This window comes from Onthophagus taurus, chromosome 8 (assembly GCF_036711975.1).
Source record: "Onthophagus taurus isolate NC chromosome 8, IU_Otau_3.0, whole genome shotgun sequence".
NCBI lineage: Eukaryota > Metazoa > Arthropoda > Insecta > Coleoptera > Scarabaeidae > Onthophagus > Onthophagus taurus.
The window spans coordinates 8,428,084-8,452,647 of record NC_091973.1 but is presented as its reverse complement, the minus strand read 5'-3'; the positions used below and the strand labels follow the sequence as shown (position 1 = coordinate 8,452,647).

At 35.7% G+C, this 24,564-nt stretch overlaps 1 protein-coding gene across 3 annotated transcripts; it reads right to left on the bottom strand.

Annotated features, from left to right (window-relative positions):
- Nucleotides 1–11,138: 11,138 nt before the first annotated feature.
- Nucleotides 11,139–23,987, bottom strand: LOC111413896 (kinesin-like protein 64D). 3 transcript variants are annotated; one of them, XM_023045027.2, is made up of 4 exons: nt 23,934–23,987; nt 22,622–23,780; nt 11,631–12,122; nt 11,139–11,576 (listed from the first exon to the last, which is right to left on the bottom strand). In XM_023045027.2, exons 2-4 carry the CDS (start codon nt 23,768–23,770, stop codon nt 11,319–11,321), a joined length of 1,899 nt encoding a protein of 632 aa, XP_022900795.1. In that variant the 5' UTR covers nt 23,771–23,780; nt 23,934–23,987; the 3' UTR covers nt 11,139–11,318. The 3 variants fall into 3 exon arrangements, with proteins under 3 accessions (XP_022900795.1, XP_022900797.1, XP_022900796.1); XM_023045029.2 differs by having other exon boundaries at nt 11,631–12,119; XM_023045028.2 differs by having other exon boundaries at nt 23,842–23,944.
- Nucleotides 23,988–24,564: the final 577 nt, after the last annotated feature.

Genomic DNA, 24,564 nt, shown 5'->3' with positions numbered 1-24,564 from the left:
TTTCTTTGTTTTATTAATAATAATATTATTTATTGGCACAACCCACATACTTTACATATTTAATATAAAAAAAAAAATCAAACATGAATATACAAAAAAGAAAAAAAATGTACAAAGCAATATATATTACAATAGAACGGGGTTGCAACCAAATGGACTGCGTTTGGCTCATAACATAGTCACGATCCACTCCTCCACGCAGCCCGCAGAAAAAAATAAAAACTATAGATAGATAACAATATAGATGGATTAAGCTAAATACCTCAAACAGCTTTTGACCAGAACCACCAATAGACCAATTTAAACACATTGAACATTGCCACAACTAACTAAATACATCAATTTTTTATATTACCTCTATAATTTCCTTAAAAAATTTTCTTATGCATAAATTTTACTCATATCTAAGGTAATTGGAAATTGTTGTGAACCTTGGCCTGTCGTCTCCAAACCCTCACTTCCTGCCTTCTTAGGTCCTCCTCCACATTGTCCACAAACCATCTCATCAGCCTCCCAAACGATTCACTACCCACAAGTCCACGGTGATAAAAGATAATTGTTGTGGTACATTTTATCCATTGAATTGATGTAGCTAGCATGACCAATCTATCTTAACCTTCGCATTTTGATAAATTTAATTATCTCTGGTTCGCAATATTCCAGACACCATTGTCATTAACAGGACTTGATAATGGACTTAGATAAAGTTGTACCATAGATCTCATCCAAAATTTCTACAAGGTGAAATTGACTGATGTATTATTACATTGATATTGTTTGATGGGCTATAAAGCTAAGGGGTATTGAAATATCATTGTCGAAAAATCTCCAACAACGCAACCGCGCTTTCATCTATGGCAATGCTTGGGACTCAATTGATTGGTTTTGGAGTTGGATTGGATTCTAGTTGACTTGCATTTTAGTAGAGCTACTTTCAAATTAGATTGAATTACCCAATGCTCATTTCCAAAGCAATTTAATTCATATTATTCAATATAATTCATCTTAATCTGAAAGCATCTAATCTAAAAAGCAACCAATCCCAAAAGCATCCCAACTCAAAAATAATCCAACTTGTTAGCAACGTAATGCAAAAACATCTCAACTCGCCCCCATCACCTCCCTCATCCATCTTTTGCCCTCGCCCCCCTCTCAAAACATTTGCTTCCTGTCCATTGCCTCCTCTCTTAGCTCACTCCCAAGCTCTCAGCCTGTGTTCCAGCGTCTCCCAATCCTCTCCACACAACCTACACCACCTCTCCACATCGTCCGCCCAGTACCTACTCCCCTCTTCCCTTCATCATCCCTCTCCATCAACAAATACTTTGGCAGTTCCTCTGTCACTATCTCCCCATACCTTTCATTGTATCTGCCTTCTCGTATCTGTGACCTTCTTTCCTGCCTCTGTATGTCCCTGTCCCTATCTCTATGTTTTCGATCCCAGTCTTCTATAAAGCCAGTGGGTAGTGTGTCCACTACCAAGTTTTCTTGCGGAAGTTGCTTCCAGAAGTGACTTCCACAAGTTTTTGTCGTGTAAACACGTATTAGAAGTCGACTTCCAGAAGTCAAGGCTTGCAGAAGTTACTTGCAGTAATTATGTGGAAACACGTGTTTGGAAGTAACTTGAACGACTTGCTGTGAACTACAAGTGTTTTGAAGACTTGCAGAAGAAGTCGGGTATACGTGAGTAAACGGTTTGTGGTATTCTCTTCTGTTTTCACTTTTGTTTTGTGTTTTTTTTTTGTTTTTTTCAAAATTTATAAAAATGGACAAAAATTAATTCGTTTGGAGTAGTGAAAAAACACGTCCTCAAAAGACTATAAGAATAATATTAAAAAACAAAATGCTTTAAAGGCAATAGCCAATGATATAGACGCACCCGAAGAAGAGGTCAAAAGGAAATTGCACAACCTCCGCCTGAACGTAGTTTGGTCAAGAAGTAAACAAAGAAAAGAAAAAAAAATGGCCAAAGTGCTGATGATGTATATGTTAGCAAGTGGGAGTTTTATAATGACATGAAATACATGACGTCATCTCATGTACCCAAAGAAACTGAGGATAATTTGGTAAGAATAAGAAAATACACATATAATCGTTTTAATTTTTATTTCATTATATTACATATTCACTTGTACATACTTATTACATATGCCTATATTGCCACTCCACTTCTCCTTCTGGTGAAATAAAGTATTCAGCAAATTCGTTACGAACATTTTTCGGTTCTTGTGCTTGACTGCGTGAATTATGTGGTTCAAGTGGTAACATGTTTCTTTCTGGTATCCCTTCTGTACGGCACTCTCCTTGATTATCGGATACAGGAGAATTAAATGTCACAGACGACGCATTTCTGGTCCTAGAAAGCCGATAATTGGAAACACGATTTTGCACTGGCTGGCTCTTGAAAGGGAATGGTCTTTGGGAGGTATAGCCAATCTCATTTTAGTATCCTGCTTTTGAATACTTGTTTGAATTAAAGTTAAAATGTATTCAAAATCATCATTAGACATTCTCAGGAAATTTTTCAGCTGCATGGAGTCTTCGGTCCGCAATTCTTCAAGTAATGTATTTTGGAAACTTAAATCTACGCGCCGTAGCACCCAATTTCTCACCCAAACACTTCTTTGTGTTTTTTTTTTAATTTGTTTCTTTTTAATTAAATATGCTGCGATGGCAGCTGCCAATCTTATTTTGCCACAAGACATTTTTATACTGTCATTCGTAAAAAAAGCAAACTACTGCAAACTGTACTCACATTGTGTGGAAACACGTCTGCAATTTCTTGCAGCAAGTTCGTCGTGATAACTTCTACAAACTACTTCTGGAAGCAGACTTCCGCCAGTTTCGGTTTGAGTGGAAACACTTCAGCAAATACTTGCAGAAGTTCTTCCGCAAGTGACTTGCTAGTGGACACACGGCTTAATATTCCTCCCTATCTCTTTGCCCATAGATCAGCCTCCTCTCCTTAATTTGCCTCCAGCACTCTCCCAGGATCCTTGCTTCTATCATTTCCTCATACTTTACTGCTCTTCTCCCAGCCTCCACCCTTACTGCATCCACCTTAACCTCCTCCTTCACTACATACCCCGGAGTCTCCCTTGCCAACCCTAGTAGCCCACTTTAACCTTGGCCATCGTCTCCCTGCACATTTCCTTCACCCTCCCTATCAGTTGTTCTGTGATTCCTCATTTCCTCCCACAACTTCTCTCTATCCACGTTATCGAATGCAGCCTTCAGGTCAATAAACAATTCATATAGCTTTCCTCCCTTCTTGTTCAATTCCCTATCTATCAGGTGTTTCAGAATGTATATATTGTCAATTGTCAACAAATTCGGCAACAATTCCCCCCTCTACATTTCCTCTTCCAACCTCCCCAGCAGTACCTTTGCATAAATTTTGAAAGTTGTGTCCAACAGGGTGATCCCTCTATAATTGCTCACTCCCCTTTTTATACAATAGGCACATTATCCCCATCCTCCACCTGTCCGGAAACCTCTCCCCCATCCATACGTCGTTTATTAGCTTCCATAGCATCTTCTTCACTGTTTCCGTCGCCTCCAACCATGCCTCATTCTGGATCTCATCCTCTCCTGGCGCTCTTCCCCTCTTCAGTCCCCTCAACACTGCCTCTATTTCTTCCAGTGTTATCTCTTCTTCTCCTTGCACCCCTCGCTTTCCCTCTCAAAGTCTTCTCTTTTTCACCCCTCCCAACAATCCCATGAAATAGGTTCTCCATTCAGTCATTTGTATATCTCTGCTAGGATGGAGATAATATTAGATAATATGGAATAAAGTATAACGCCGGAGAACAGCATGGCGGCGATGACGCTTGGTAGCAGAGACGGATCACTACCAAGGTGAGAGATGAGAGACTGGCTTTGGATTTTGCGGAATAGGAGAAAGTAAACAGGTTTCAAAAACATGTTATAAAACTATGTTGGTACAAACAACCCCCTAGTTGGGTAAGGATCATAGGAAGGTAAATAGTAATACCAATTTTAACGGATTTATATGTTCATATGCTGGCTGGTTCTCTGATTGACATGGAACGGTGTGGCTGGCAGTTTTCTAGAAAGCTTACCAGTTAGCAGGAATAGCGGTTCAAACTACAAAATACAAACAAGTGGCAAAAATTTAGTGGATTTATTTGACATGACTCTACGGCTGGCTGGCTATTTGGTTGTCATGGAACAAAGTGGAAAGTTTAGAGAATGGAATGATGTCCAGGGAGGATAGTAGGAGAAGGAGTGCAATGAGATATAGATTGATCACGAAATACGTCATCTATTATTCCCCCTTGCGGAATGATTAAGGCCCTAGAGGGCGGTTTCTGGCGGTAACATCTGGAAGACGCCAACAGTAGGTCGGGTGCGTAACACATTTTCTCCTCTTCTGTATCAAAAAAAAGGTTGGTGTTAGATTGATTTGCTTTGGAGTTAGGTTGATTTCGAGATAGATTCTTTTCGGGTTCATTCGCTTTACAGTTGGGTAGGTTTCTCTTGAGCTAGGTTGGTGTCAAATGTGTTATTAAAGTTGATTCCGAACATAGGTGGAACAGAGCTAGCAAAAGAACTGATTGCGGGCTTCGGTACCGGTAATTCGTTATGCAGCACCGACATGGAATGAGATTTCAACACTGTACAAGTGCTATTAATAATGCCATAATTATGTATAATGCCATACCCTGGATTAACCAAGATTGGAGGGAAGTAGACTATTATACTACAAACGCACTGACAGGCCATGGATTTTTTGGCACATTGTACAAAATTCGATGATGAAAGGGAAGAGTGTTGGAAAGTGTACGAAAAGCTACCGAAGGCAGGAAATGAAAGAAAGTTGATGCTCAAGGTTGAGCCTAACTGGAAAGAGGATACTGACATATTTGGAAAAATCATGAAATTTAAGATGAAGGTTGAATATGAGACGGAAATGGTTGGATCAAAAGCTACAGTACTAAGAGGAAACTAACAAAAGTGTTTATTGTTGTAAAATTAAGTTGACTTCTCTGATTTTTTAATACAACACCGAGGAGATTTCCGATTTATTAGGCGGGAATCCATGTGAAGTGTCGGGCACACACTTCCAGCGAAAGTATTGAAGTTTCCATTTGAAGATCTTAGGCGCCAACAGTAACTTAGTTTAAGCAGATATTATAGTACATCCTTCAATATAAGTTGAAGGCGTTGCAATATATGTTCCATTACATTACATTTAGATAAATTACATATCGGGTAGGCGGACCAACCAACCTTGCACTGCGACCCTAAGGATCTATTGTACCCCGATAGATATCTTAACGAACAATAATAGTATACCTTGCTCGGTGAAAAGTCATTCAGATCCTTTGGGGAGATAAACTGCAAACCCAAACTCGAGAATCTGATACGATTAACAGAAGGTTGGTGGCATAAAACATGTTCAACCGTCTCCTCGTCCTCCACACGTCGGCATTCAACATCGTCGGCTAGACCCAACAAGTAGAGGTGTGCTTTTAATCGGCAATGCCCAGTAAAGACACCCATTAGAAGTTTTATGCTGCTACGAGCAAGTCCTAAAATATTCCCGGGTTTGACAGTGGCGATATTAATAAACAACTTAGCATGTCTCATTCCAGGAGAACTGGTCCACAGTAGGCGAAGTCTCTTTTCAACCCACAGTCCAATCCTATGTTTGGCCAACGCAAATGATGCCAGCGTGACCTGGGACCAAGATCAGAGAAACTCTGTTATCACAACTCAGTGTGTTTAAAGTACTTTTACAGTCATTAACTAGAGCCGACATCGTTTTCTCGGCCCGCAGCGTCTGGAGAGTGGCTTGACTGTCTGAGAAAAATTGTACTGCCACGTACAACTCCTTCTCTCTCAAGAAGGATTTTAGCACCCATGTCAAATACTTCCGCCTGGAATACAGTACAGTACGTACCCAAGCTGTAAGCTTGCTTAATCCGAGATCCCCTTCCGGCGTTTTTGGTCCATCTGTGAACATGCAAATATCTGCCTGAATCAGAGAATTTTCATTTTCGATCCAGGACTGCCGTTCAGGCAGTACAATCTGGTATCGAGCATTAATCACTGATAGTGATACCGCCAAATCTAACGGCATTGATTGCACAATATAATGTCTTCCGCAGCCCATTGGTACACGTCGGTTTTGAGTATATTGTTTAAATCTGTAAGTGGTAGTTCTACTCAACTTCTAGCTACTTTCTCTATATGCAAATGCAAAGGAGATAGGCCAAGCAGAACATCCATTGCTACAGTTGGCGTTATGATTATCGCACTGAAATATATGTTATCCAATGTTGTATCGATATGGTATCAATTGTATTATTATGTTCCATTCTTCAACGTTGGTTTGCTTTGGAGTTGGGTTGTTTCCAGCTTAGGTTCCTTTCGGGTTGATTTACTTTGGAGTTAGGTTGCTTTCAGGTTGACTTGTTATGTAGTTGAGTTGCTTTCGGCTTAGGTTTCTTTGAAACTTAGTTGTATTCGTATCAGCTCTATCGTTTTGGATGAAATATTAGAAGATGTGTTTGCAAGTATGGAAATTGTGGAAAAGCAGACGATTCGTTGCGTGTAGGAGCTTTTATCATGGTGCAGGAAAGACTAACAATCTTAAACTAAAACTAATAGTACCACTATCACTAGAAACTTTCGGGATAAGCCGGGCGTCTTTTGAAAAAGTATTTGACGTTTCGAATGCCATGTTGTAACCTTCTTGAAAAACAAGTTCGAAGTGATAAAAATTTAGACAATAAATACGTAAAAAAGATAATTAATAACTAATTAGTGTCTAATTTTCAAATCCGGTGGAGAAGGTTTCGTTGATTTTACTCAGTTATTCATGTTATTTCCATGTCGATGAATCTCTATTGTCTCTCTCGTCATTCTTTGGAAGTAATGTCTGGTTCTTGCTAGCACTTTAGTTTTGTCGAAATCCATGATGTGTCCTCCTTTGTGGCTGCAGATTGTTGGATTTTATTCAGTCGGACGACCCTCTCGGGGGACTTGGATTTGGCCAACCTCACAATTCGCTCCGTCACACCTGAAACATAAGGAAGGTGGATAAAACCGGCTGGTGTAGTACTTACCGAGTTCCCTCTGTTTGCGTGGTTTGGTGGCTCGTTGGATATCCCTCATTGTATAGCCGTTCGTCTGCAGACCATCTTGTAGGAAACTCTCTTTTATCACATCTCCTCTCTACTCGTTGGAATAATAACGAATATAACGCTTGAATCACGGACCTCTTTTGTTGTGGGTGATGACGGGATGAAGCCTGCAGGTATCTATTCGTATGCGTCTTCTTTCAATATACTCCCAGTTCTATGAATGTTAACTGTTTTGCAGTTTTCGTTTCCATAGTAAATTTTATCATGGGGTGTTGAGTTTAGGTGGTCTAAAAATTCCTGGGACATCCTTTGGCAAACCCTCCAGGATGAGTTTCTGGCGAAGACCATCCACGGCATCTTTGGGATATCCTGGGGGTCTAACTTCATACTCCTCATTGATTCTACAAAATGTGTGGAATCTCTGACATATGATTCTGTTTTACCTGTAAAAGGAGACAGAAACTTGTTGCTTGAAACTTCTGCTTGGAAAATTGTTATGTCCCATGCCTACTCCGGATCTTTGATGGGGCAGGTCTGGGGGTGGGGAGAGAGATTATTTGGAAGGGATATGGGAAAAAGGAAGATGATATTCGAGTGCTTGATTAGAAGTGTTATGATGTACGGGGCAGAGCTTTGGGGGTGGAAAGAGCAAGGGCTGTTGGAAGGCGTACAGGCTAGGTATTGGAGATGGGTTTTGGGGTTGGCAAAAGAGACGCCGGAGTACATAGTCAGAGAAGAGGTGAAGGTTGATAAGTTAAGAGTGGAGGCGGGTAAAAGGGCGGTACGTTTTGAGGAGAGGGTTGAAGGGAGGTCTCAATGTAAAATTTTGGGGGAGTGCTGGAAAGAGATTAAGGCAGGGAAAGGGGGTTACGGGCAACGAGGGAGGGAGGAATATTTCAGAAGGGTGGGGTACTCAGTGAAAGCGGTAGATGATAGAAGGAGGGAAGGGATTGAGATGTGGAAAGAGCTGGAGAGCAGGGACAGAGATGTACAGAGGCAAGAAAGAAGGGGGCAGATAAAGGAGAGCAGGTACAACCCTAAGTACGAGGAAATAATAACGGAGGGATTGCCGAAGTACCTGTCGGTGGAGGGGGATGAGGAGGGGAAGAGGATGGTTGCAAGATTCAGATGCTGCAATGAGGAGAGAGCGAATAGGTATTGGATGAGAGATGATGAGAGGGGTTGTAGGCTATGTGGGGGGGAGTGGGAGTCGTTGGAGCACCTATTGAGGGAGTGTGACGAGCTAAGAGAGGAGGTGATCGGCTGGAAGCAGGTGCTGGGGGAGGGGGCAGAGGGAAGAGAATGGATGAGGGAGGTGGTGGCGACTAGGCAGCGTAGGGAGATGCGGGGAGGAGATGGGGAGGGGTAGGATAGGAAATAAAATGTATTGTATTGTATTACATATATCACGTAATTGTAGTATGGTTAAAATTAAATTGTTTGTGGAATGTATTGCTGATTTGGTAGCAATAAACTTAAATTAATACTCCGGATCTTACTGTCTTTGAAGCATCGGTGTACCAGGATAGGGCTCCTCTTTTTAGTTGAGGCCCTGCTTCTAAATATGATCTTATACGGCTGGTTGAAATTGTATTCTGTCGGAATGAGGTCCGTTTTAATTTCTATCTGTCTTATGATTTGTTCATTTGTTCATCAAGTCATCAACTACCACACACCATAGGAGAGGTGAGAGCATTTCCTCTTGGGGGTAACCTCTTAGCGCCTTAATAATCAACGACTCGCCTCCCAGACTGGCTGTGATCTGCCGACTTTTCAACATGGCTATACACCATTTGACTGTTTAGAGCATTCTCTATGGATTCGTTGGAGGTGTTATCAAAAGTATCATCTATGTCTATGAAAGCACGTAGGGCTATCTCTTTGGTTGGAATTGTCTCTTCTAAAGTGCTTGTCAAAGCATGGAGAGCAGTAATTGTTGATTTTGTTTTCTGGAAAGTTTTTTGACTCGGATGGAGTGGATTAAGTGAAGCACTCCATTTCTAAAATATTGATAAATTACCTTTTCCATCCGTTTGAGGAAAAATGAAGTTAGGCATCATCATCCTTTGGTTTCGAGTACTGATTTTAGAGCAGTTTTAGTTTTAGTTAGTTTTTTAGTGTTCTGCTCCAACAGCATCCAATAACTTATAGAGCAAGTATCGATTAGGATGATGAGGATGTTTCTGATCCCAGAGCATTTTTAGCGAAAACCATACTAATTAATAATCGATATTTTAATCATCAATAACTTTTAAAAGACACGTGCTAAATTATTTGCATGAGCGGCAGTGACCTTCACGTTTGTAAAAATGGCTTTGCACCTGCATAATGTTTTTTTTGTTGTATGTTACAGTTAATGCGCATTCTATTAATGTTTAAATTCTCTATGGTATGGTGGAAGAACAACATGAGTTGAACCATGCCATAAGATTGTTCTCATGTACGAATTTTTTATTTTTATTATTGGTAATTATTGAATTTATTTTTCTGTTTTTTCTTCTATTATTTTCAATGATTTATTACAATGATTTTTTTTGTATGCGATGACAACAATAAAGCAATTTATTATTATTGTTTGCTGGATAAATTATGAGATCCTGATTTGTTAATAATTTTTCTATTTAAGTTATCTTGTTGAACGCAGCTCTTTGGGCACTTTCCACTCCCAACTGCGTTCTAATTATGATATGCATGGATTTAGTGCTTAAATTATTAGCAATGCTGATATTAGATACCAAAGTGTTAATGACGATGTTTCCATTAAGAACAAGTTATCTTCTTCATTAGTAGCAATTCTATGCAGTGTTAGCGCACATGTGCAAACGCAGCGTGGCACGTCTCACTTATCGACTCTCCATTATGTGCGGTAATTAAACCGAGGCACTAGAATTAATATTATATTAACACAAAACTGGTGCCAAACAACGTGGCTACATCAACAAGTAGAATAGGTGTATATGATTTGTGATTAGATTTGCAGCAGGAATGTGGATCTCACGAGATGGTAAGATGTGTTGATAAATATGAGTTGCATCAAGTATCGCAGACTGGATATTGAAAAACTGGAAACACAATGCAGATTGAAGGAGGATATAGAAGTATAGGGACGATTCATGACCAGTGAAATATGTTTAAGACAGCTATGGAAGAGGCAATGCTAATATCGAGACAGCAGCAACGGACAACATAGAAGCAGTGCCAGTTTTTGCATACCTTGGGGTAGAATTATCAAATAACTATAATTGAAATCCATTTTACTAGTTGTTAATTTATGAAGAGGCAATTAAATTTAGTCTCAATTTGTACTTTTGAAACTGGTTTTATTAATTAAGTCCGACTAGTTTCGGCCCATGGCCATCCTCAGACACTAATTTTACAAGAGTTCACATAAAAAAAGTATATCATGAAGAACGTTCTTCAATTTTATCGTGTTAACTTGTAATTTTGTCTTAAATTTTTATTCAAATAATCACCTTTGTAAATTTAATATTTAATGATATGACTTTTCTGTGAACTCTTGTAAAATTAATCTCTAAGGATGGCCATGGGGCGAAATTAGTCAGACTTAATTAATAAAACCAGTTTCAAAAGTACAAATTGAGAATATTAAATTTAATTACCTTCTCATAGAATTATCAAGATTGGGAGCAAGGTAACAAGAAGTTAAAAGGAAGTCCATTCTTTCTAATAGAGCATATTTCGCATTAACCCTTATATTTAGATCTACACATGAACACTGAGACACTAAAATAGGCTTACACAAAACAATAGTAATATATGAAGAATCAAGAACAACCATGAATTGTATTGCATTTATAAAACCTCGCTATTATAGGAGTTTCTCAGACTCCAGCGTTTAAAATGAGTTGGTCATGTGATTAGAATGGGAGAGGAGGAAACGCCTAAGTGCAGTTTAACAAATTATTATACTTCAATTTTGAAAAAGATATAAATAAAAGTAATGTTTAAATTTTTATTATTGTTGCTAAATTCTAATAAAAGGTTTTTTCTAATAAAAAATTCCCCTTTTAACGTTGCACAAATTTATGAATATAATAATAAATATGGAATGTTAAAGTCTAAGAAATAATAAATAAGTTTAAATACAAAAACAATTATAAAAGATGTTAAACAAATCAACAAATAAAAATATCACATTCTTAATATTAAATTAAAATTTACAATTAACGTCGATTTAAAATTAATTTAATGTCGAGAAGCTGCTGATTTCGGTGGAACTAATCTTCCACTCGGTCTTGGGACGCTTGATGTTCGTCGCTGCTTTTCCGCCTTTTTACTCGTATTATAAGTGTGATACACCGCCTTCATGCCTCTCTTAACCGACGTGGAATGCTCTAAATGGCCTGACATGTGTTTCCGCATGTTATTTCCGGTATATGCGACACCTTTCATTTGAAATTCTGTCGTTTCTGTATTCCATAACATATTTTGTTCTATTTTTTTCTAAAAATAAAAATATTTTAATTAAGTGCTATTTAAAAAAATTTTATATTGTACCAAATATTCTTTAGGAATATAATTTTCAATCATCATATTAGCAAGTTGAAATTCGCGCACTAAAAGTCGATAATTATGTAATAAAGTTTCCATTTCTCTTTGATACTCGTGTTCTTTATCGGCGTATTCTTCTTTCGCTTCGTTGAGTAAAGCTTGAACTTTTTTGATTTTCTTTGTAATGCCGATATCTTCTTCTTGGAGGCTCGAATATTTTTCGGAGACATCAATTTTTTCCGCCCCTTTTTGCTGGATTTGTTCTTCGAGTTGTTGGTGGGATTTATCCAAACTTTCCAGTTCGGCACCGGACATTTCTAATAAAAAGAGTTGTTGTTGAGCTTTCTCCAAAAGGTTTTCACCGCCCACGAGAATTTTCTTTTGGATTAATGAGATTTTCGTTAATAATTCTTCTTTTTCTTTCTCGGTCTTTTGAAGTTCTTCGTCGTGTTTCTTTGTTTCTTCGGTTATTGCGTCTATTTGAGATTTTTCTTTCTTCTTTAACAAAAAATTTAAATTAATATGTAAAAAAAACTATTTACACTTTATAATAATAAAAAATTATCTCATTATAAAACAACATTCTTTGAAATATCTTGGAAAAATGGAAAAATTAAAATTTGTGTTTATAGTAAAAGCCACAATAACTCTCAAGATAACAAAACTTTCTTGGTGCCTGAAGAGCTACAAGAAGCAATATTACATACAGAAATTAATAATAGAAAAGTGTCTGCAAATATCAAGAACACATTAAAAAAAGACACTAAATCAGAACTGTTTGGATTAATGGATTAATGAAGTGGAAAATATGGTTTATGATCAATATTTAGAAGAAACAAATCAAGAAGAAAAACCTCTAAGAAGATCCGGTTATATGATGGAAAAAATATATATACTTATGAATGGATGGAAAATTTTTGAAAAAGAATGTGAGATTTGATGTAAAATAAGATGAAGAAAAGATTGAAAATTTTACTTTGCAATCGGAATGGCTGAAATGGAAACAAAATTTCTGTGAAACATATGCAAACAAAGGTTGATCTGCTAGTAGATATGCACTGTCATTCAAATACCAAGCAGGTTCCTTGCTGGAATATGCCACAAAGAAGGAAAAACATTTACTTGAAGTGAGAAGCACAATAGATTCAGGTACCTTAGTTGCCTGAAGTAGTTAGAAGTCTGAAGAAGTGCAAAATCAAAAAGATATATTAATAAGGAGACATGGTGTGTACTATAAAAAGTAAAAAATAAGGAAAAAGTTGTATTATCAGAGGAGTTTAGCTTAAAAGTTATTAAAGACGTTCATTATCACTATAGTCATATAGATATAAAACAAATGCAAAAGAAAATAAATCAAGTACATACTGCAAAACATATAACAAATAATATAAAGAACTTTTGCTGATTTGCTCTCCACATCAATGTCGAGAAAAATTCAAAATTTTGAAAATTGGAAGAATTCGTAGTTTCACAAATAATTAATGGAAAAAAAACGGTATTCCGAGCATGATACAGAAAAACTTTTACAACAAAAGTTGTAGCAAATTTTACCGTTTACACATTGCCTTCTAACAGTTTTGCTCTCAGATGCATCAATGTAGAGAAATATTAAAAAGTTTCAAAATTGGAAGAATTAGTAGTTTCACAACTGGTTAATGAAAAAAAAAACGGTATTTCGAGCATGATACAGAAAAACTTTTATAACAAATATTGTAGCAAATTTTACCCTTTACACATTGCTTTCTAACAGTTTTGCTGTCAGATGCATCAATGTAGAGAGATATTAGAAAATATGAAAATTCGAAGTTTCACAACTGGTTAATGGAAAAAAAAACAGTATTCCGAGCATGATACAGAAAAACTTTTATAACAAATGTTGTAGCAAAATTTACCCTCTACACATTGCCTTCTAACACTTTTGCTCTCAGATGCATCAATGTAGAGAAATATTAGAAAATTTCAAAATTGGAAGAATTCGTAGTTTCACAACTGGTTAATGGAAAAAACGGTATTCCGAGTATGATACAGAAAAGCTTTTATAATAAAACTTGTAGCAAATTTTACCGTTTACACATTGCTTTCCAACACTTTTGCTCTCAGATGCATCAATGTAGAGAAATATTAGAAAATTTCAAAATTGGAAGAATTCGTAGTTTCACCAGTTGCTAATGAAAAAAAAACGGTATTCCGAGCATGATACAGAAAAGCTTTTATAACAAAACTTGTAGCAAATTTTACCGTTTACACATTGCTTTCCAACACTTTTGCTCTCAGATGCATCAATGTAGAGAAATATTAGAAAATTTCAAAATTGGAAGAATTCGTAGTTTCACAACTGGTTAATGGAAAAAAAACGGTATTCCGAGCATGATACAAAAAAACTTTTATAACAAAACTTGTAGCAAATTTTACCGTTTACACATTGCCTTCTAACAGTTTCGCTCTCAGATGCATCAATGTAGAGAAATATTAGAAAATTTCAAAATTGGAAGAATTCGTAGTTTCACAACTGGTTAATGGAAAAAAAACGGTATTCCGAGCATGATACAAAAAAACTTTTATAACAAAACTTGTAGCAAATTTTACCGTTTACACATTGCCTTCTAACAGTTTCGCTCTCAGATGCATCAATGTAGAGAGATATTAGAAAATATGAAATTCGAAAATTTCGGAGTTTCACAACTGGTTAATGGAAAAAACGGTATTCCGAGTATGATACAGAAAAGCTTTTATAATAAAACTTGTAGCAAATTTTACCGTTTACACATTGCTTTCTAACACTTTTGCTCTCAGATGCATCAATGTATAGAAATATTAGAAAATTGGAAGAATTCGTAGTTTCACCAGTTGCTAATGGAAGAAACGGTATTCCGAGCATGATACAGAAAAACTTTTAGAACAAAAGTTGTAGTAAATTTTACCCTTTACACATTGCTCTGTATCACTTTTGCTGAGACAAGATTGGTCTAATGTCACTTAGGTCCAGCCATAAAACATTATTATTATAGGAGGATTTGGAGGATCCAGATCAACAAAAAAATACTTGCACCTTCTTGTTGATGATTTAACAAGATACGCATACATTTTGACATTGAAGACTCGGGGTGCGAACGACTTTATAAAACTTATTAAAAAAGTATCCGATAATAATAAAATTCGAATGATTTTAACAGATCAATACCCAGGAATAAATTCTAAAGAATTTAAAGAGTGTTTACGCAACAGAGACATACAAATTATGTTTACAGCTGTAAATTTAACTTTTCTCTAATGCACTGAATGAAAGGTTGAATCAAACATTAATTACAAAAATTAGATGTAAGATTAATGAAAAGGAAAGAAAAAAATCTGCGTGAAAACTACAATGAAACTGGATTCGCTTCAAAATACTTATTAGAAGGTGCAGACATTAGAATTCTACCTGAAGAATTGAAACAAGGAGGTACAAATAACCTAATATTAGACAGGAAATAAGCCTTGCAAAATTTAACGTGAGACAAGCGATTATCTCGAAAACGGTTCATATTACATAAAAATTAACCAAATGAAAGTTGTTCTGTGCGAAGGGGGAAACCATATGACGATAGCATTCTTTGACCTTGACCTTCTTTTCAAGGTTATATGAAGGTCACGACCAATTTTTTATATGGCACCTTATATATTTTATTGTAAAATCTAAATCTATGAATAAAAGTAAAGTAATTAAAAAAAAACAAACAAATTTTATTGTGTGGTTTTCAAACCTACCCACTTCGATACATTCTCTTTAGTACTTAATTAATTAATTTCTCCGCCTTTGTCAATTTGATAAGAATAAGGCATAAAATACAAGAGTTCGTGAAACTGCTTATGTGGGCATTTTTAGAATATCGCTTTCAGAGACTTAATTGGTTGAATTGTTTTAAAATGTAACAGGTCCTCCAAAACTAAATTTGCATAAAAACTGCTTGGCAACAAATTCTGAATTCATTCCATCGTTTTACATTAAGGCACAGTGTTTAAACTAAGTAATTAAATCATGAATACTCTGTGTGGCAGAAAAGTCGAAATGATTTTTATTTATGGAGAAAGTGGCAGAAAACTTGGTGATAGTATAACTTTGTATCGAGAACGTTTTCCTGATCGAAATACGCCTTCGAGAAGTACCTTTTACAGAGTTGTGAATGATTTCACTAATACTGGAAATGCGGAACTCGGCGAGCAACTGTAACTACGGAAGAAAAGGAAATTGCGGTATTAGCTAGCGTTGAGGTAAATCCTCAAGTTAGCACTCGACGACTTGCAATTGACTCCGGAATATCGAAGACCAGCATTTTAAGAATATTAAAGCACAACAAGTATCACCCATACCATATTTCATTGCATCAACAGCTTTATAGGTGATTTTGAAAATCGATTAATATTCAATGGGCACAAGAACGAATGCGGTTGGATGTCAATTTTTTTGGTAACGTGCTATTCTCGGATGAGTCTACTTTTACAAACAAAGGACAAGTCAATAGACATAACATGCACTATTGGAGCGTTGAAAATCCGAGATGGTTGCGTGAAATCGAACATTAACGACCTTGGTCGGTTAATGTTTGGTGTGGCATAAATTTATCGGTCCATACTTTATTGATGGTATGCTGCATGGGGAGAAGTACCGAAATTTTTTAGATGACGTCTTACCAACGTTACTTGTAGGTTTGAGCAAAATGATGGGTGTCCAGCACATTTTTCACATATTGCACGTGAAGCTTTAGATCGGGATTATGCTGGGCGATGGAATGGAAGGGGAGGTCCAATTTCCTGGCCTGCCAGATCACCTGATTTAACACCTCTTGATTTTTTTTTGTGGACGTCCTTAAGGATAATGTTTATCGCGAAGTACCGACTACGCCAGAAAACATGAAAGAGCGGATAAGAAATGCATGCAGAAATAGTAGCCAAGAAAACCTTTTAAGATGTAAAGAAAGTTTTAGTATATTTGAACATTTATTATAAATTTTATACTTGTTGTTGATTAATAGTATAGTTTAATCATTTTTTTATAAATAAACAATATTTAAAACTATTTGAATAAAAAAATTATTTAGATTTTGTCTACAAAAGATGTTTCGCCATCGTACTGGAAAAACCATAAGGTAATTTGTTTTTTTTTAATAGATTCAGATTTTGCAATCAAAAACATACGGTGCCATTTAAAAGATTGGTCGTGACCTTCATATGACCTTGAAAATAAGGTCAAGGTCCATACTGTATAATAAAGGAAAATTTGACAAACACTGAAATGAACATTATTTTAATGTAGGAGACTGGGTATATGCCGAAAATGGTAATAGATTAAACAGAAAAAAATTAGACGAACTGAAAATATTGCCATATCAAATATTGGATAAAATATTCTGGTTCCTGCATTATACGTATAAAAAAAATGTATGTTTAATTTAAATCAAAGATTGAAGATTGAATGTCGTTTCTCTTATTTATAGAGAAATCCAGAGGTGTTTTTTTTTAATAAATTGATTACTTTATAACAATAAAAAATTGTCTCATTATACAGGGTGTTCCGGTGACTCGGGGTATAAAATTAACCTCATATACTAGAGCAAAAATCATGACGATTCGTGAAAAAAAATTATTATAAAAGTCTTCAAATGGCCAAGATATGGGCCATCAAAGTTCAGAAATTTTAACACATTTTTCTAAATATTTTCAATACCATTTATATAACCAGTTCTTAGACCATACATTGGTCCTTCGAGAATGAAAACCCAAAGAAACTTGAATATGAACATTCTTATTACATTCCTCATCACCCAGTATTCAAAGTTTCTAGCTCAACAACCAAAGTCAGAGTAGTGTTCGACGCTTCTTCAAAGGTTAATGGTCAATTTTCATTAAACGATACGTTATTGGTTGGACCTGTAATACAAAACGAACTGTTTTCGATTATATGAAGATTTAGAAAACACAATATAGCATTGGTTGCTGATATCGAAAAAATGTTTCGACAACTAAACGTTCGTGAAGAATATACTAATTTTCAACGTATTCTTTGGAGGAATGAACCTACCGAGAAGATTGGTGTATACAATTTATTTACTGTTACGTATGGTACTGCCTCTGCAACATTCTTAATCACACGATGTTTGGCCGACGTTGCTAATTTAAATGTGAAGGATTACCCTATCGCATCAAAGGCAATAATCAATGACATGTACGTGGATGACCTCATTACAGGATGCGATAGTGTAGAAGATGGCTTGAAATTGAGAGAAAACATCTACAAAATCCTAAGAAGTGGAGGTTTTAATATAAGAAAATGGGTAGTAACTCCGTAGAAATTTTAGAAAAATGTGCAGGTTTAAATCCTAACGATAAACATTTAGTTAAAGACGAAATAGACAATCGAATATTAGGTGTTATTTGGTATTCGTCAGATGATACTATACGATTCGTTATCAATACAGATATCAAACCGAGCAAACAATTAACAAAGAGATCTATCCTGCCAAGCGTTTCCAGAATTTTCGATTCTTTAGGTCTGATCGCACCTATCACAATTCAATCAAAAATATTCATCCAACAATTATGGACAATGAAATTGGATTGGGACGACGACTTACCAGAATTTGTCATAGAATCCTGGAACCGCCTTGAAGCACAATTACTTTCTATCACACAGATACGTATTCCTAGACGTGTATTTACAAACAAACCAGTAAATGTTCAACTTTGCGCATTTTGCGATAGCAGTGAAAAGGCATATGCAGCCGTTGTTTATGTTCGATGTATTGACGACAATGGCGATATAAGAGTTTCTTTACTTTGTTCCAAGACCCGAGTAGCGCGATTGAAAAGAATTTCATTGCCACGCTTGGAATTGTGTGGAGCATTGTTATTGGCTAAATACAAAAAAGACAAAAAATGATCTACACTACAATATTTTTAAAGTATTTTATTTTACTGATTCAACAGTTGTATTGAACTGGCTCAACAGCAGCCCAACAAGATGGAAGGTATTTGTTGCGAACAGAGTGGCGAAAATACAAGCTCTCAGCATTGGTATCATGTTACAGGAAAGGAAAATCCAGCCGATATTCCAACACGTATTCATGATATAACCAAATTAAATAAAACAATGTGGTGGAATGATCCGAAATTTCTCCACGATATTCCTGAAACTTGGAAATTGAATAATAATATCGAAGTAATTGAAACAGAATTAAAGAGAGAATTAAAATAACAAGCAGTTACTCTTGCATGTAGTCGAGTAAATGATTTCTTGACCATGTTTTCATCACTCAACAAACTAAAAAGAGTGGTGGCTTACATACTAAGATTTAAACAAAATTCATCACGACCACATGAGCTTAGAATACTTGGACCTTTAACTCCTGATGAAATAAATAATTCATTCATAAGAATAGTAATATTAACGCAGCGCGAATTCAGCTCTGATATAGATCACCTGAAAGCTAAAGGTGATTTAGCTACAACGAGTAAATTAAAGTCTTTATCACCTTTTATTGATTCTAATAACATATTACGCGTTGGTGGAAGACTAAAGAATGCTAATGTATCATATAATTTTAAACATCCAATACTTTTACCAAAAAATTGTGCATTGACGAAATTAATTGTCTGGCATGAGCACAATAGGCATTTTCATGCAGGAACTTCAGCTACTTTAGCTGCAATTCGACAATCCTTTTGGCCAATATCTGGAAGAAAGTACGGTTATAAGTTTATTAAAAAACTGCATTGTATGCTATAAATATTCACCTAAACATGTTCAAGTAAAGATGGGAGATTTACCTGAACCCAGAACGGCAATAACATTACCCTTTCAATTCACTTCCCTAGATTTTGCTGGACTTTTTGAGATTAAAGAAACAAAATACCGGGGCAGGCGCATACTAAAAATGTATGTTTGTGTCTTCGTTTGTTTCTCAACCAAAGCTGTTCATTTAGAGCTCCTTTCTGATTTAACACGCAAGACTTTTTTAAATTGTTTGAAACGATTTCTCTCCAGACGTGGTCTGCCACAACAACTTTACTCAGATAATACTAAAACGTTTGTAGCCGCTGATAAAAAGGTGAAACAAGGTTACAAAACTCTTACAACGTTTTTCAATGATGACCTAATAAATGGATTCTTAACGATGAATTCAATAACTTGGAAGTTTATTGTGTCAAATAGAAGGGATCCTAAATTCTAGACCCTTATATCCCCTTTCAACCGATCCGAATGATATTCAACCCTTAACTCCTAGTCACTTTTTGATTAGTCGTCCAATGAGTGCTATTCCTGAGCCAGATACATCACATGATATACCAAACCAACTTCGAAATTACGAAAAATTGAAACGACTTCAACAACAATTTTGGAAACAATTTTATAAAGATTACCTCACCACTCTTCAACAAAGAGGCAAATGGCATAGAGACACCGCGGATCCAGAAGTTGGTGATATTGTATTGGTAAAACAATTAAATTCACCGTCACAACATTGGCCATTGGGACGAATTATTAAATTCCACCCTGGCAACGACAACAGAAAAAGGGTAGTAAGAGTTATGGTAAATGGAAAGGAATACCTAAGAGCAGCGGCTGATATCTGTCCACTACCAGGTTTGAAGGATATTGAAATCAATCCTTTCAACCCTGTACCAAATTTCAACGCTCTACCATGAATGGTATTGAAAATATTTAGAAAAATGTGTTAAAATTTCTGAACTTTGATGGCCCATATCTTGGCCATTTGAAGACTTTTATAATAATTTTTTTTTACGAATCGTCATCATTTTTGCTCTAGTATATGAGGTTAATTTTATGCCCCAAGTCACCGGAACACCCTGTATTAATACAGGGTCATCCACGACGACCGTCCATTAGAACTTTACAGGGTTCTGGCCAATACAAAAATTTGAAAATTCAGATTTAAGTATTATTAATTGCGTTCTCTTCGAGTAAAATATTTTCAGATTTCTAGCACTTCCGGTTATACCGGAAGTCGCCACGTACTTTATCTTTTTAAATGGAACCCCTTATACATTTTTACATATTTGGATTTGTCTGTTTTCAAGGTTTATGAATAACTTTACTTTTTGCAATTTGATTCGGCCATTCTCGAGTTATTCGATTTTTTCTAGAAAAATCTGCTCCAGCAGACATTTGTTCAAAAAATCATAGACCACTCGATTTTTGGCATATCAATTTAGGATTCAGAACATGCGTAAGCAACATGATGGAGTATGTTTTGGTGCCGAGTACGGCTGTCTAGAACGTTTGGTCTCTTTACTACGACACGTTAACTTTTCGAAATTTGGAAATACCATAACTTAATTTTTTTAAATGGCACCCCCCATATTTTATTACTTAGTCGTCTTCGGTGTCTCATTTTACATCTTTTATATCCCATATGTCCTATACCTAACATTTATAGGGTTTTTTGAAAAATGCACACATATCACATCGATATTTAACCTAGTGTGCCATGAATACCTAGTGCGACCTAGTGTATAACCATATGAACTGGCCTTTTAAAAATTTGCAGACTTCTGTGTTTGATGCCAGCTTTTTACTAAAATATTTTCAATTTTCATATTTCAAATGGAACACCCTGTATTTCATTACATTTTTGAAATTTTTGTTCAATTTTAGGCCACTTGTATGTTGCAGACGACACGTACGCGCAATTATTTGGTTGCACTCTCCATAAATTATTATCAAATTCAAATAATCCTCATTACTAAATTTCAAACGTGGCATTTCTTGAGAACCATAGCTTTAGCAAATGTCAAACTGTTTACTCTTTCCTTAGTGATCCTCTAATAATACATAAACACAACAACATTCCCAACACAAAATTTTTTTTCCGGCGGTCAAAGTAGATGATTTATAAATTATAAAAAGTAACGTTATAGTTGACATTTTTGATTGAAAAATGTTATAAAACTCAGGGTGTTCCATTTGAAATATGAAAATTGTCACCTCTTCCGGTGTAACCACATGTACTCGGAACCTGATAATATTTTAGTTAAAAAGCTGGCATCAAACATCACAAGTCTGCAAACTTTCAAACCTCCACTTCAGTCGGTTATGAAAAGATTAAAAATCACACCAGACGCGTTTCAGTCAATGCAATAATCGGAGATTAGGGAAAATTTTGTAACTATGGTGTATCCATAAGTTGTATATTAACTAATGAAGTTAGCAGTAGCTAATGAACCTTGATTTATACTTCTTGCTTGAAAACTAGTGCAAGGTTTTTGACATCAATACCACGAAAAATTTTACGACTTAAATAACTACCTCCACTTCAGTCGGTTATTCACTAGATCACACTAGGCACTTAATTCACGGCACACTAGGTTAAATATCGATATGATATGTGTGCATTATTCAAAAAACCCTAATTATCTCCCAAACTATAAATGTTAGGTATAGGACATATGGGATATAAAAGATGTAAAGTGAGACACCGAAGACGACAAAGTAATAAAATATGGGGGGTGCCATTTAAAAAAATTAAGTTATGGTACTTCCAAATTTCGAAAGTTCTAGACAGCCATACTCGGCACCGAAACATACTCCATCATGTTGTTTACGCATGTTCTGAATCCTAAATTGATATCCCAAAAATCGAGTGTTCTCTGATTTTTTAATCAATTGTCTGCTGGAGCAGATTTTTCTAGAAAAATTCGAATAACTCGAGAACGGCGGAATGAAATTGTAAAAAGAAAAGTTATTTATAAACCTTGATAACAGACAAATCCAAATATGTAAAAATATATAGGGTGTTCCATTTAAAAAAATAAAGTAGGTGGCGACTTCCGGTATAACCGGTGCTAGAAATCTAAAAATATTTTATTTGAAGAGAATGCAATTAATAATACTTACATCTGAATTTTCAAATTCTTGTTTTGGCCAGAACCCTGTAAAGTTCTAATGGATGGTCGTCGTGGATGACCCTGTATAATAAAATGAGTATAATGAATTAACTTACCGCCATTTTTATGGCAGCTTTTTCTTCGTGTAGCGATATTATTGAGATTCTTTGTTGCAACTTGGCTATTTCTTGCTCGAAACACTCGATCATTCCCTTCTTTGTCTCGACGTTTACTCTAATTTGATTCTTTATGTACTTGACTCTACTTGCGTAACGCAACGTGCATATACTTTCTTCATAATCCGCCTCTGACGGGCTAACCATCGCGATCATAGCCGTTTTTGAGTTTCCCCCCAACGAATCTTGTAGTAATCTAGTTAATTTTGAGTTTCTGTATGGGATGTGACTACTTTTCCCATCAACTAAGGCAGAAATGACGTTCCCTAAAACGGATAATGATTGATTAATATTGCTGGCTTCTTTTAATCGTTCTCCAGTGGCTTGGGTGCGGCTCAAACGTTCCGAACCGGCTAAGTCGACCAAATTTAATTTTCCTATTGTTGTTTTATTGTCGATACGGTCTTTAGATTCGATGGTTATGGTGAAAATTGCGTGGGATCTTGAGCTGACGTCGTTCATTAATGTTGACCTCGTCATACGGTTTGTATTTCCACGATTCATTAACTCAGATATTGATTCTATTGAGTCAACAGTGAACCCCATCAAATCTTTGACATAAACTCCAACATCTGTGCGCTCTCTCACTTCTAATTTAGCGTTTGGATTCGATGACAATAAATCACGAACATCTTCGTTATAAATTTCTAAATATGTTACGGTTACAACAAAAGATTTTTCGCCTGTTGAGCGAGATATTTGACTAAATATATGAGAGAAAGTGTTTGGAATAATTCCCTTTGTTTCTGAAGTATTCTTCCCTGCCATGGTGTAAGTTTTTCCTGTTCCTGTTTGTCCATATGCGAATACAGTACCGTTATAACCTTGGAGTACTTTTTCAACAATGGGAAAAGCTATGTGGCGATACAAATCCATTTGTGTGCAATCTTCTGAGAAGATATGATCGAATTTAAACACTTTAGGTTTCTCATTGGGGGTCCTTTTCATTAATGAGATAACATTTTCTTCGCGATCGATTGTTATGATATTTTGGTTCCCTTCTTGTTGCTCCTTTTTACTTTGGGGCCTCACTCGAATAACAACACGAACATTTTCTAACTCCCCTTTTGGATTTTTATTGTTTGCCATTTTTGCCAATCTAAAAATATTTGTATGAAACAAAAATAAATAGTAATTTTATAAAAAATAAATTAAATTACTACTGAGAAGAGGTGTTTTATATATATGATTGAAAAATAAATAGGTTTTTATTGTTTTTAGGTACAAAATTAATTTATATAACTAGACTTACATTTTTAGGTTAAGAATTAAACGTCAAACGTCAAATCGATATGTTTGTATTGGGATGGTTTTCATTTGTACGCATGCGTAATTGTGTTTCATTCTTTGGATAATAGATGGCGCACCAATATTTGAATAAACACTTGTTATGCTTCTGTATATACTCGATAGATGACACTACTTGACTCTTTCTTGGTATTTTAAATTCTTTCTCTTTATTTCACCTTTTAATTAGAATGAAACGATAATAACAGTAGTCTACAAAAAAAAATTCATAAAATGCACATTTGACCCCACTGTATTTTTCAATCAAAATATTGTTCAAAATACTGTTCTGCAGCTTGTATTACATTTTTATAGCATAAAATGTAACACTCAATGATATCACACTGTGGATATATATAGTCGACAACATAAATAAATATATATTTTAATAAATAATATATGCACCGTACTCGTGTTTATAATAATTTTGAATGAATGATGAATAATAACATTTTGTTTAGCAACACGAACTTGATTTTCTACATGTCGTGTGCACAGCATGCTACAGCCACTTCCCCTCCTATAAAGATTAATAAAAAGAGGAATATGGTGGTTAAAGAAAAAATAAATCATATTTAAAAATTGAAAGTAACTTT